Source organism: Nomascus leucogenys, chromosome 22a, assembly GCF_006542625.1.
Source record: "Nomascus leucogenys isolate Asia chromosome 22a, Asia_NLE_v1, whole genome shotgun sequence".
NCBI lineage: Eukaryota > Metazoa > Chordata > Mammalia > Primates > Hylobatidae > Nomascus > Nomascus leucogenys.
In genome coordinates, this window is record NC_044402.1 from 70364126 (window position 1) to 70378845 (window position 14720).

Below are 14720 nucleotides of genomic sequence, written 5' to 3' on the forward strand. Positions count from 1 at the left end.
AAGGAAAATATGGTCAAGCCATCTCTTCATATTAACTACTCTTTGAATTAAGTATATAATACATATAGGGATTGTGTGTGTTTTTTAATCCAGTAGAAGAGTAAAAAAAGAAAGTCTCTGAAGCTTTAAGTAAGTCAATCCTTCCTTAAGTACCATTCTAGTTCTCCTTTCACCTGCTATCCCTTTAATGGTATGTACTTTGGAATGTGCTGTGAAACAAAAGTCATCTGTGCTGTTGGAGATACTAGACTCTGAATTAGGTTGGCTCCTAATTGCTTCACTAGATATTCCTTACCCAAATACCTCTTAATGTATTAATAATAAAGTGTTAGGAATGGACTTATAAGTTTAACTTAAATGAAATCTTACTATTTTTAAATCACTGTATTATTTAAAAAGCATTAAGATATTCTTGATTTTATTACAAAGCCTATTTGATTATGAAGTTCATTAATATATTTTTAATTTAATTTTTTAGCATTCTCAGAACTGTGGCGCAGGAACGGGTATTTTCCTTTTGATCAATGCATCAGTAATTATCATCATTCGAGGTCACCGCTTCTGCCTCTGGGGTTCCGTGTATTTGGATGCTCATGGAGAGGAAGACCGGGATCTTAGGTTAGATGTTCATGGACATATCCAGGTGTTTTATTGAAATTTGGTCAGTGAAAACCAATATACTATTCCTGGCTTTGTAATTATAATTTTTTTTAATATTAAGAAATTCTGACAGTCATTAATTTAGAGCTATTTCTAGTTTTTGAGCTATTGTCCCTATCAATATGTTGAGGAAACATGAAACAAACCAAATTACCATGTGAGGTTTTTGCCACAATCTGTTGGCCAGGCCCAGTGGCTCACACCTGTAATCTCAGCACTTTGGGAGGCTGAAGCAGGAGGATTGCTTGAGCCCAGAAGTTTGAGACCAGCCTGAACAACATAGTGAGACCTCATCTCTACAAAAAAATAAAAATAAATAAGCCAGGTGTGGTGGTTATACACCTGTGGTCCCAGCAACTTGGGAGGAGGTGGAAGGATCACTTGAGCCCAGCAGGTGGAGGCTGCAGTGAGCTGTGATCGTGCCACTGCACACCAACCTGGGCAACAGAGAAAGACTGTCTCAAAAAAGGATCTAGTAAAAAAAGAAATGTGGTGGGTGTGGTGGCTCATGCCTGTAATCCCAGCACTTTGGGAGGCCGAGGTGGGTGGATCACTTGAGGTCAGGAGTTCGAGACCAGGCTGGCCAATATGGTGAAACCCCGTCTCTACTAAAAATACAAAAAAATTAGCCAGGCATGGTGGCGGGCGCCTATAGTCCCAGCTACTCGGGAGGCTGAGGCAGGAGAATGGCATGAACTCGGGAGGCGGAGCTTGCAGTGAGCCGAGATCGTGCCACTGCACTCCAGCCTGGGTGACAGAGTGAGACTCCATCTCAAAAAATAAATAAATAAATAAAAGATAAAAAAAATAAAAAAGGAGGCAGGCATGGTGGTGAGCACCTATAATCCCAGCTACTGGAGAGGCTGAGACAGGAGAATTGCTTGAACCCAGGAGGCGGAGGTTGCAGTGAGCTGAGAGTGCTCCACTGCGAGAGACTGTCTCAAAAAAAGAAAGAAAGAAAGAAAGAAATGCATGTGAAATCTTCCTTGTATGATATTAATACTTTTTTTTTCTTTTTGTTCTAGGCGAGGCAAGCCTCTCTACATTTGTAAGGAAAGATACAAAGTTCTTGAGCAACAGTGGATTTCTCATACTTTTGATCACATCAATAAAAGATGGGGTCCACATTACAATGGGCTGTGATGCTCCACCTCAGCATTGCATCATATCATCATTTTTGCTACAAATTTATTTTTCAACAATAAGCTTTAACTTAATTTGGGGTATTAACACTTTTGCTGAGGGAGAAAAAGAAAACATACATTATGACGCCTTTCCAAAATTAGGTGCTTGGTAATCACGTTAATGGTATAATTTTTTTTTTAATATCTGGATAACATTAATAAGTTAAATTATTCTTCAGTGGTCATTTTTTAAGTGCACAATTAATAAGAAGCACAACTTGTTCACAAACTCATTCAGAAATTATTCTCCCAACAATGCATATCAGCTATTCATTGATACTTAGAGTGGGTGTGATTTATTTGACATTTTACTGCTTCTTTCTGTGTGTTTTAATTTGCATCTGCTAAGCATAATGCATCTTTTTTCCCCTGCCATTCTTGTGTTGATTGGAGAATTTTTCTGTATGTAATTAGAAAAAAATGTAAAACATGATTTATGTGAAATATTGTATAGTAAAAGTTGGTCTAATAGTAGAACTTTAAAATTTTTTCTTATTGTGAGGAATCTGTTAAAAGTTTAAGGCTTTGCTGAAAACTTAATTCATTCTCAGGAATTTCATAAATCTCCCCAGGTAAATAATTGAAATAGCTGTAAAATAAGTAGATAGCTGCTGTTAATACAGTACATTTTTGGGGGTATATGTGTGGTTGGGGGGTCCTTAAAAATCAAAATTTGCCATTTCAGTTGGATGAATTACTAGAGGTAATAACAAATCTTACTATAAAATCAAGAGGTTTAAGAACATACACTGGGCAGATGTTGATTCCATACATGCCCACCTTTTATTACCAAACAAGGTTTTGTTTATATGATTGTATTAGAAATGCTCAGACTTCCCCAGAAATGAACCATAAATTTTGGAACTTCCTTTCAGCTCAAGAGGTTCAGCTATATTCTATTTGTGCAGTGTAATCACTGCTATTTCTGCTCGGTTTCCTAAAAGGAAAAAAAAAAGTGCAGTGGTGATGACCCTCATGAATGAGCCACGCTTCTGCATTCTTCTTAGAAACTGCTGTGAAAAACAATTTATGTTTGCAGGGTTTAAAAATCAGTAAAAATGGGAATGATTGAGCTAAAACCCACTCTATGAGAAGGAAGATTACTGAAAAGCATGTGACATGTTGCTACAAAGATTTTTTTTCCTAAATGATTCAGTAATTGAATGATTATTTAATATATAGTGCTATCAAGCAATCCCTGGTACTTTGGACTTCCATGGCTTGTTACATAAAATTACATTTTTACATGTAAAAATAAACTAAACAAATCTAATGATAAAGTATAAAAATAACGTCAGATCCATGTTCTAAAAAATTTTTGTAATGACATGACATTACAAGAGTATAAAAATGGACATTAAATGATGGCCTTGCATTAAAATATGGGAAGCAGAGCAGTACATATTCAAATGTATTCAGAAAGTCAAAAAATTACCTATAGTTCTACAATAAAATACATGGAAATAGCTTGCTATTTTTATATACATTTCCAAAATATTAAGATAACTTTCTGTAAGACTCAATAATTCTGTTTGACTAAATAGCTGTCCTTTCCAACACATTGCTACTTTTTTAAATACTGTATCATAAGTTCAGCCTGTCATACTTTTTGCATTGATCATTATGAATACCAGACCATTTGTAAGTGTGGTTGAAGAGCAAAATGCTAATTGACATCTCTAGTAAATACTGTTACAGGATTCATGAACTTGAATAATTCTACAGTTTGAAACTCTGATGCTATATATACATGGTATAATGTATTCAGACTTTGATTACTACTTATTTAAAATGGAATGTTTTATGGTTGTGCATATGGATGTGAAGTGAAAATATTAGCCTTAACTTTAAAATTTGGGTGTTTGATAGTGTTTATTTTGATATTGGTGAATTAGTCACCAGTAAATTTTAAAAAAGCACTTGGTTGAAAATTGTACTTGAATACATACATGCATGCTGCTAAACTAGAACTTTAATTTTTCCCCATAACTTTTATAAGTCCCATTTATAAACCCACTTTTAAAAATAACAGGTCCAAGTTAGAGTGATGTGTGTATATTATTCAAAAAAATGTACTGGTGTGATATCTTGTATGAATGATCATTTAAATACAGTACATTACTGTAGAAGCTAAATTGATCTTTATAATTAAGCAGAAATTACAAAACTAGGAATAATCAACATTGTAAGATATGTTAATAAAAACCTGCTGTCATTTGGTTTGTGAAAGGTCCTTAAAATGTTTACTGCTTACATGTTTTTTTTTTCACCAAAGATATTGACAGTAATATATGTGAGTGAACATGGCTGAAAAGATCAAAGCACAACATAATTAGTAGTTGCTTTAGGGTGGAGTAAGTGTAAAGGGTTTGCTTTGCCTTTTTTATTTGCAGAGTTCTTCTTCAGTCCTTGTCTCATAATCAATGCACAGTCTTTGCTAAGTGTGTGTGTTTGGTAGGGGGAGAAGGAAATGGTTTTGTAGATCTGAGGAACTGTAGTCTCTGTTCTTTTCTGAAAGTTCCCAGCCAGACTTCAGAAATGTTTAGTGCTTTATGAGAACGTTTATTTTGAGTGGTTTACATTCTTGTTTGAATTGACAGTACTCACCCCTACCTCTCCGTCCTGAAGCTCACCAGCCATTTATCAGCTAGCAGTCTGTTTCTCTTCAGACCTTTCTCTGTTTTATGTATTCTGATATTTACTGATTCCTATGACTTAGAAAAAGGTGCTGACTAAAAGCACTGAAGGCTTAGAGGAAACAGCAATATGGGAGGAGATGCGGTCTAAGACTCTCTGTATTATCTCCAGGATTCTAATTGCTGACTCTCAAATGGCTGTTGATGGCTTATATTTGAGATCATATTTGGGGTTGCGGGGGACACAAAGCATGGTTTTAACCACTAGAATCAAATCAACAAGAGAAGATGAATTCACTGGTGAGGATGCCTGGATAATTGATGATTGTGGGAGAGCAGATGACTTATGACTGTGTCTCAGTCCCATTCACAGCACATAATTCTTTCTTCTGCCTTATGATCTGGCTAGATGATATCAAGCACTGCTTAGTTCAACAGGGATGAGCTGGAGTGGGCAAAACAGCAACACAATCACTTCTCTATTTGTGACACTTCAAGCTCCCTGTTAATGAGGCATATCAGGTATGGAAGAGCTATGACCTGCCATCTTAGTGTACAGTAATCTCCAAGCAGTGGAATGAATGTGACTTCAGCTGATGCAACACAGTGAAAACACACAATGGAACCTTGTGTAGAGCTGCCTTTGTGCAAGTTAAATTAATGTAAGATGTGACAGTACCAAAATCAGTGAGGTAGAGCCCAAGAGCAGACCAGAAGGAGTGGGGTCAAGAGCACAGATAAAAGCTTCAGGTTGAGGGGAAAAGATACAAGAGAAAAGGAAAGAAAGTCTAGAGCAAAATAAGAGGATTTGTGTCTGATTCCCTCTTCTCTTGGTGACAAAGGAGCAGGATCATGTACCGAGAATGAACAGGCCTAGCATATCTGGGGGCTTGAGATAAGTGGCAAAAGCTTAGACATATGCTAGGAGAGAGAACTGGCCAGAAATAAGGGGAAGCACCACTGAAGTTACATTGACAGCCGAGTGGGGTTAGAAAACCCAAGTTTAATGGAGACAGTTAGAAAGATTCTGTAACTTTATGGAGCCCCTGAGTTGAGCAGCTTAGGACCTGAAGGATAGAAATTAGGCTGCTAAATTAACTGGGGTTTGGAGACACAGATACAATATGTAAAGGGTGCAATATAAGTTGATAAGAGAATTAGGGGTGCTGGTTGAAATGAGTGTGGGGTTCATGTTGGATTTGTAGGATAAATTGAGGGGCGTAGGATTGGAAGACACAATAAGATTTAATAAGAATGAAATCTTTCAAAGTTTTCTTTTGAACTTATGCAAAATTGCTTCAGTGTTGAAGCATTTAAGTTCATTTATTTAGTAAATATTTATTGCGCTCCTCCTGCGTACCAAGCACTGTGATAAATACTGGAAATACAGTGGAAAAGAAGTCAGATAGTCCCTTCTCTCACCTCGCTTTCTGTATGATTAGTGTTACAAATAGTATGTGTGTTTGGAGGAGAAGAGAAGTAGAGTAGAAGGTGCTGTAGATGGACCCTCTAAACCAGACTTGGGTATATGAGGAGGCTTCCAGTGGGGAGAGATGATGATTCCCAAATATTGTGTAGGTGATACCTGGGTGAAACAAGTGTGAAGAATAGTGATTCAGGCAGGCATAGAGAATACTGTTTGCAAAGAGTTGAGAGAGCACTTTGCATGTGGATGTGAAAGGGAATCATTTTGACTGTAAGCATAGGTGCTTTTGAGAGGTAGGTAAAATCTAAATTACAAAGAATTTTGTAAGCCATGCTGAGGGTTTTAGACTTTTTTAGAGAGCAATGGGAAGGCATTTTAGGGCTTTAGATAGTAGAGTGACATCAGATTTGCATTAGAAAAGTCAGCCTGGCTGCACTCTGGAGAAAAATCCACTAGAGTGGAGAAACCTGCCAGGCGTCTGTTGAAAGACTCCAGATAAAACATGATAGTTGGCTCAAGTAGGGGAGTTGTGCTGGGTACAGAGAGATGTGGACAGTATCTGAAGAGAGTTGACAGAATGCAGTAACATAAGGGATGGCCAAGAATATTGAGTGCCTAAGGTGTGCCAGATACTAAAGTAAGTTATAGGGATCCCACGTTGAACAAGACAGAAAGGGTCAGTGTCTGCCTACAGTCTGGTGGAAAACAACACTGATTATGATTACAGTTCAATAGGATGTTATCAGCAAGTTAGGCTATGGGAATCAATAGACTCGTTTAGTTTGGGAAGTTCACAGGTTACATGGAAGAAATGATATTTAAGCTGAGACCTGCCTGAAAAAGTGAGCTAAGTGAAGGAGGGAATGGGGGAAGGCATTCTGAAGAATGCAGCACATAGACCCTGAAATAAGAATAAGCAGGGTTGCACTCAGGAAACTAAAGGAAGTACAGTATGGTTGAAGCATAGAAAGCAGAAGAGCATGTGGTAAGAGCTGGTGCAGGAACAACAGGCAGGAATCAGATCATGGCTTCTTGAGTAATGTTACGGATGTTGGGCTTTGTGGCCTCTATTTTGGTTATTGCCTCAGTTTAGAGCAGAGGGTCAACAAACCTTTTCTATAAAGGGCCAGATGGTTTCTGTCACAACTATTAATCTCTGCCATTATAATGCAGAAGCATCCTAGACACACACACACACACACACACACACACACACATATATATGCATATGGATGTATATGTGTGTGTGTGAATGGGCATGGCTGTGTTCCAATAAGACTTAATTTACAAAAGCAGTCTGTAGGCCAAGAGAATGAGAGGAGGGGGACAGGAAAAACCATTCAGGAGGGTAACTCAGTAGCCAGAGGAGAGATGAGGATGGTGTATGATGTATACTAGGGCAGTGACAGAAACCACTTATGTTCTGGCGTGATGGTTGGTTTGTTATTTCATGAGCTAGAATCAACTTTATCCAGGTATAAAGTTGAATGTGATATGTACAGATTTTGACCAGTTGAAAGTGAGGCTTTTGTTAGTCATCCAAATGGGGATGTGATAATTGATGGGTTTGAAGGGTAGATGCTCAGGGGAGTCATCACCAACAAATTGTAAATGAAGCCGTGGGAATGGATCTCATCCAGAGAGAAAAGGGCCTGTGGTAATACCCTTAAATACTATCTTCATTTAGAGGACAAGCAGAAGATGGTTAGCCTAAGGACAAGATTGATGAGAGATGCAGATAGGAAGGGGAAAATTTGGAATGTGAAATCCTAGAAGGAATGATGTTTTTTTAAAAAGAACCAGTCAACAAGTGTCAAGTTCTGTGGAGAGGTTAAGAGCCAAAATGTATTCATTGGATTTTGTGACAAAGGAGGCAATTGATATCCTTGATGAGGATAGTTTTGGTGACGTGATTGGGGTAGAAGCCAGAACATGGCTTTTGGTGGTTACAAAGTGGAAAATTTGACAATAAAGTGGAGGAGTAGAACAGTTTCCTTACTCTCCTTGGCATGGTCAGGACTTCTGCAGGACACCTGGACGTGTTTGCACCAGATCCTACTTCTAATTAGATGTTGTGTTTAGTCTGATGGTATTGTTTACCATTTGAGTTACTTCTCCTTACATGAATATATCAATTAGGAATGTGTCCTGTTTCAAGCCGCAGAAAACCTGACTAAGAAATGGCCTAAAGAAGTAAGGAGTTTATTAGTTTCAGGCAAAAGAAAGGCTGAGGCAGACATACGAGGAAGGGGCTGCGGCTCAAGGGAATCAATATGGATCTCAGCTTCTCTTGTTTTCCTTTTCCATACCATTAGATTATAGGTTTTATCCTCATGGCTGCAAGATGGCTGCTAATATCCAGGCTGCTATGAGGATGAAAGCGAGATAGTAGCTAACCTCATTTTCCAGGCAGGATAAAAGCAAATGGGCCAAAAGCCTTTTCCTAAGCCTTTATCTTTTGCTCAACAAGAGAAGCCCTTTCCTGGTGCACTTGTACCTACATCTCATTAGTCAGTAATGGTAGGTGGCTGCTACAAAATGCGAGGAAATCTGGAGGGGCGGTGGGGGGAATTTTAGCTTGCGAGCTGCTATGCCAAAGGAATCCAAAGGCAAAAAGGATTGTGAGTGGCTTTTTGGTGGCTAATTCAATATCTGCCACACTTTGGTTTCTTATCTGTGCAATGGAAACAATAGCTAATGTGATGATTAAATGAACATAGACACTGTTGCTTCCAGTAATGGCACAGTAAGTGATTCAGACTGTATTAGTTATCGCTGTGTTTCAGATTACTGTAAAACATAATGCCATGAAACAGTACACATTACATCACAGTTTCTGTGGATCAGGAATCCAGGAGCAGCTTAGCTGGATGATTCTGGCCCAGAGTCTTTTACAAGACTAAATTAAGGTGTTAGCCACAGCAGCAGTCATCAGAGGCTTGATCGGGGTTGGAGAATCTGTTTCTAAACTCACTCATACAGCTGTTGGCCAGAGACTTCAGTTTCTCACCCTGTGGGCCTCTCCACGGTGCTGCTAACAACGTAGCAGCTGATTTTCCACAGAAGAAGTGACCCAAGAGAGGGAGACACAGAACACATAAAAAAGCATGCCAACAAGGAAAGCCCCGGTGTCTTTTATCACCTAATCTTAGAAGTGGCATATTATTTCTGCCAAACATGCCAACCCTGAGGCCATGTAGGAGGTTACACAAGAGTCTAAATACTGGGGGGAGGAGGGATCATTAGGGGCCCATCTTACTGAAGAAAAAATGCCAAATGAGTGGGCAAAAATTGAAGAACCAGGTTTGCATTGTTTCGTGGTACGTGTGAATTACAAAGGGAAAGATTGTAGCTTTACAGAAGAGAAACCTGATAGATAAGTGATTAAAATTCATTATTACCAATAAAGACTTAATAAACCCCTAAATATGATTCACTGAGAAGTTATATAGTATCATTACTGCAATATAACTGCAAATGTTGCATAACTTTATTCTAATCATGTAAAAACACAGGGCAAAGTCAACCGAAGGACATTCTACGAAATAACTTACCAGTACTCTTTGAAAGGGTCAAAATGAAAGAAGAGGAAAAATCAAAGAATTGTTACAGACTGTAGGGGACTGAGGAGATATAACTAAATGCAATGTGAAATCTTGGACAAAATCCTGACACCAAAAATAGATAATAATGAGAAAACGCAAAATCCAAATAAAGTCTGTTGTTTAGTTAATAGTATCTAGCTAATTTCTGATTTTGATGATTGTGCTATGTTTCTGTGAATTGTTATATTAGGGGAAGCAGAGCCAAGGATATACAGGCACTCTGTGCATTATTCATGCAACCTTCTGTATATCTAAAATTTATTTAAAAATAGGAAGTTTTTTTTTTAGAAAAGACCAATAACCTAAGAAAGCTTTCCTCAAATAAAAAGACCTGAGTTCATATTGAAAGAGCCCACAGAGTACCAGGAAAATTGATCATCAATAGTAAACTTTAAGACATACCCTTGAAAAACTAACTATAAAGACAAGTTCCCAAGACTTAACAGAGAGAATTAGACTGGGTATTAGACTTTTGACAAGCAAGAACAAGGCAAAATTGAGCAGAATTTTCAAGAACGCCTCAAGGAAAGAAAGTGTAAGCCAATGATTTTATGTAAGGTCATGCTGTCCTTTAAGTATCAGATCATAGAAAAATAGTTTAAAGTATGCCTACGTCAGTCTTTCCAGTGAAAATCTACTAAAAGATTGGCTTCATTTAACCACAAGTAGACTGGAGGAAACTTCAACTAGACTGTTGAAGTGGTGGTATTAATTGTACTCCAGCTCTAAAACAAAATCAAATCTTGGTCACAGACTGCTATTACTCTCCAGTGCCTGGAAAAAAATATCCTCTCTGGAGACTGATGACATCATCCTAATTCTCAAACTATTTCTGAAAGTGTTTCAAGTAAACAAACATGATGAGACAATACACAAAAGCCAGAATCAATAGAGAAATAATAAAAACAGATCACAGGGACTCCAGTTGTTATAATTACTTGACTCATGTAATTTTTTATTTGAAAAAATTTTAGAGATTCTAGTCCTGAAAAGATAACCAAAAATAAGAACTAAATGGAGCTGTTTATCAGATGAAATGCAGCTAAAGAAAGACTTGGTAAACTGGATTATAAATTAGAAGGAGGCATATAGAACAGAACACAGAGACTAAAAGATGAAAAAGGAGTAAGAGGTAAAAGACATAAAGCACCCTGTGAAAACACCAAACACACTTGTAATTGGAGCCCCAGGAAGGGAGAGGAGAGAGAATATGGCAGAGACAATATTAGAAGAGATAATGGCTGAGAATTTTTCAGAAGTGATGAATGACATTGAACCATAAATTCAGGAAGTTCAAAAAATCACAAATAGGATAAATGGAAAATAATCCATACCTAGAGAAATAATAGTGAAACTACAATGAATAAAAAGTATCTTAAAAACTGCTCAGTGGAAAAAGGATGGATTACCTCAAAAGGCTTCTGTCTTCTTAATAGTAACATTGGAATCAGAGCAATAGAAAAATATCCTCAAAATGTGGAAAGAAAATAACTCTTAACCGAAGGTCCTCTACACAACAAATACTCCTCAAAAATGATAGCAAAATAAAGACATTAAAATAAAAATGGAGTGAATGTAACAGCAGCATAACCACAGTAAGGAAGGAAAGCACAAAAAGTTTTTGGGCAGAAGGAAAATAAGCCCTGGTGGAAGATTAAATTTTGGCAAGAAAATAAAAATTGTGAATGTATGTATAGTATAACTAAATGAACACTTTCTGCATAAAATGATTATGATACTGCATTATATGGGATTTCAGTATGTGTGTATGTTCGTGTTTAACAGAAATATAAGCAGACGGGGATAGATATTCCAAAGTCCTTGCGTTATCTCAGAAAATGGTGAAGGTTAATATTATACTTAGGGCATAGTTTTAAGTCCTTGTTGCCTTAGATTAGGCAATCATTTCCTAGATATAACATCTAAAGCAGGGAGCCCCTAACCTCTGGGCCACGGACCCATACCAGTCCAAGGCCTGTTAGGAACCAGGCTGCACAGCAGGAGGTGAGTGGCTGTGAACAAAACTTCATCTGTATTTATAGCCACTCCCCATGGCACCCATTACTGCCTGATCTCCGCCTCCTGTCAGATCAGTGGTGGCAGCAGATTCTCATAGGAATGTGAACCCTATTGTGAACTAGCATGCGAGGGATTTAGGTTGCTTGCTGCTTATGAGAATCTAATGCCTGATGATCTGTCACTGTTTCCCATCACCCCCAGATTGGGCTATCTAGTTGCAGGAAAACAAGCTTAGGGCTTCCATTGATTCCACATTATGGTGAGTTGAATAATTATTTCATGATATATTAGAATGTAATAATAGAAATAAAGTACACAATAAATGTAATGTGCTTGCATTATCTAGAAACCATGCCCTCGTTCCCACCCCCCAGTCTGAAAAAACTGTTTACCACAAAACCAGGCCCTTGCACCAAAAAGTTTGGGAACCACTAATCTACAAAGCACAAGCAATTGCCCACCCTTCAAAAGGAAAAATTTGACTTCACCGAAATTTGAAACTTTTGTGCTTCAAAGGACACTATCAAGAAAATGAAAAAACAACCCACAGAATGGGAGAAAATATTTTCATATCATGTATTTGCTAAGCCTTCATGTCCAAAATAAAGAACTCCTATCAACAATAAAAGGACAACCCACTTAAACAATAGGCCAAGGACTTGAATACTTTGATCTGAGGAAGATATACAGAAGGCAATAAGCACATGAAAAGATTTCAACATCATTCGTCATGACGGAAATGGAAATCAAAAGCACCATGGAATACCACTTCACACCCACTAGGATGGCTTTAATGAAAAACATGAACAGTAAGTGTTGAGGAGGATGTGGAGAAATTAGACTCTTCTTCATTGCTGGTAGGTATGTGAAAGGATGCTGTGTTCCCTCAAAAAGTTAAACAAAATTGCCACATGACCCAGCAATTCCACTCTTGGCTATTTACCCAAGAGAATGAAAAAATATGTTCACACAAAAACTTGCACACAAATGTTTACACAGCATTATTCATAATAGTGAAAAATGTCTGCCAACCAATGAATAAGCAAAGGGTGGTATATCTGCATGGTGGAATATTATTCAACCATAAAAGGAATGAAGTACTGATACATGTTACAACATGGACGGACCTTAAAAACATGCTCAGTGAAAGAAGCCAGACACAACGGCTACAAAAGAGGCCATTTATATGACATATCCAGGATAGGCGTCTTTATACAGATAGAAAGTAGATTTGTGGTTGCCGTGGGTTGGGGGAAGGGAAATACAGAATGACTGCTAATAGGGACGGAGTTTCTTTGCAGTGAGTGGAAAACATTCTGGAATTAAAAAGTGATCATGGTTGCACAACGTTGTGAATGTGATAAAAACCAGTCACTTATGCACTTTAAAGAATACGTTTTGTAGTATGTAACTGTACCTCAAAAAATCAAGTGACAACCATATGCACTCAAAGTAGCAATGCAAATTACAGTTATTTAGCCTACATTTTGACAAATTCTGTGATAAGGTGGGAAAAATACATAGTCATTAGAGATGAGTATAGGTCTGGGTTCAAATCCAGTCCACCCCTTAACGGCTGTGTGATCCTGGGAAAATCTCACTGAAATCAGTTTTCTCCTCTGTATAATGGAGATAATAGTTCACTTGACGCTTGTGGTGAGGATAGCTGTAATGTGTAAAAAGATACTTGTAAAGATCCAAAACAGCTGGATCCTTTGAAATGACAAGCCCAAACCAAAAAATATTTCAAAAAGACTGATATAATAGCTGACAGTCTCTACAATAAGCTCACAAAATATTGAGTTTATTTGTAAATATATGGTATTTGCAGAAAGAAAAGAAGTAGTGGTCTGAACTTGGGAGACCTGGAGATCCTTCAAAAGAAAAATGAAGAGGTTGACTTAGACTTAAGTTCTTCAGGAAGAGAGACTGCACTACTCACCTTCTTAGCCCCATTGCATTTTACTTCACCTGATATATGGATGTACTTCATACATGTTAATGAAAGAAGAAGAGTAATATTATACCTTGGAAAGTTGATTTCTAGGGTAGGTTTTTTGAAAATTTTTCAGATAGAGTATAAAGAGGGTAAAACTTCCAAACTAATGTGGGAGTGGATAATGCTATAATAAAAAGCAATCTAAAATAATAAGTGAAAAAGAAATGTAGCCAGTGAAAAATAAAAGTACAATAAGAGGGTGGTATTTAAGTTCACACGGTGATTACATTAAATTGCAAATGATCTGAATTCCTAGTTAAAAGACAAAGATTGTCAGACTAAATAGAAAACCAACACATGCTGTTTACAAGAGATACATATAAAACAATTACTGCTATATTTTAAATTACTCTGATAAAGATTAGCTACCAAAAAAGTAGCTATAGGTCATATATTGAATGGTGAAAGATTGAAAGCTTACCTTTGAGATTGGGAACAAGGTAAGATGTCCTATTTAGTTCAATAAGACAAGCAAAGGAATAAAAAGTATAACGATAGAATAAATAAAACTCATTTTTCAGTGATGATATGATTGTGTACACCTGATATATGTACACAGAAAATTCAGATCTACAGATGTACTATTCCAATTAATGTCAATGGGTTACTGGAAATAATTTCTAATAATTTGATAAGTAATTTCTATCAAAAATAAAAAAACTTAAAAGTTACTATCTAAAAGCATACAAGTATCAAATTTCTGAGCAATAAAAGATTTGTAAGACTTCTTTAGATAAAACAATAAGATATCAATAAGAATCAAAGAGAACCTAATTAAACATGTACATGTTAAAAATTGGTAGACTCATTGTAAAGATAGTCTTCCTTAAATGTATCTATAATCAGTGCCAATGCAGTAAAAATTCAAAGATAGAAAATTCAAGGATGAATCTAAATTTTATATAGAAGTGTAGACATCGGCCAGGCGCTGTGGCTTATGCCTGTAATCCCAGCACTTTGGGAGACCAAGGCGGGAGGATCACGAGGTCAGGAGTTCAAGACCAGCCTGGCCAACATGGTGAAACCCTGTCTCTACTAAAAATACAAAAACTAGCCAGGCATGGTGGTACATGCCTGTAATCCCAGCTACTTGGGAGGCAGAGGCAGGAGAATCACTTGAAACTGGGAGGCAGAGGTTGCAGTGAGCTGAGATTGCTCCATTGTACTCCAGCCTGGGAGACAGAGCAAGAC

At 37.4% G+C, this 14720-nt stretch overlaps 1 protein-coding gene across 1 annotated transcript in view; it reads left to right on the forward strand.

Annotated features, from left to right (window-relative positions):
- The window catches only part of UBR3 (ubiquitin protein ligase E3 component n-recognin 3), a 254404-nt gene extending 250327 nt beyond the window's left edge, over positions 1–4077 (forward strand). Inside the window, exons 38-39 of the mRNA XM_030802267.1 lie at positions 479–618; positions 1686–4077. Of these exons, the coding sequence (XP_030658127.1) occupies positions 479–618; positions 1686–1803 (258 nt within the window). The 3' untranslated portion in view covers positions 1804–4077. The remainder of the gene's footprint in view (positions 1–478; positions 619–1685) is intronic.
- Positions 4078–14720: the final 10643 nt, after the last annotated feature.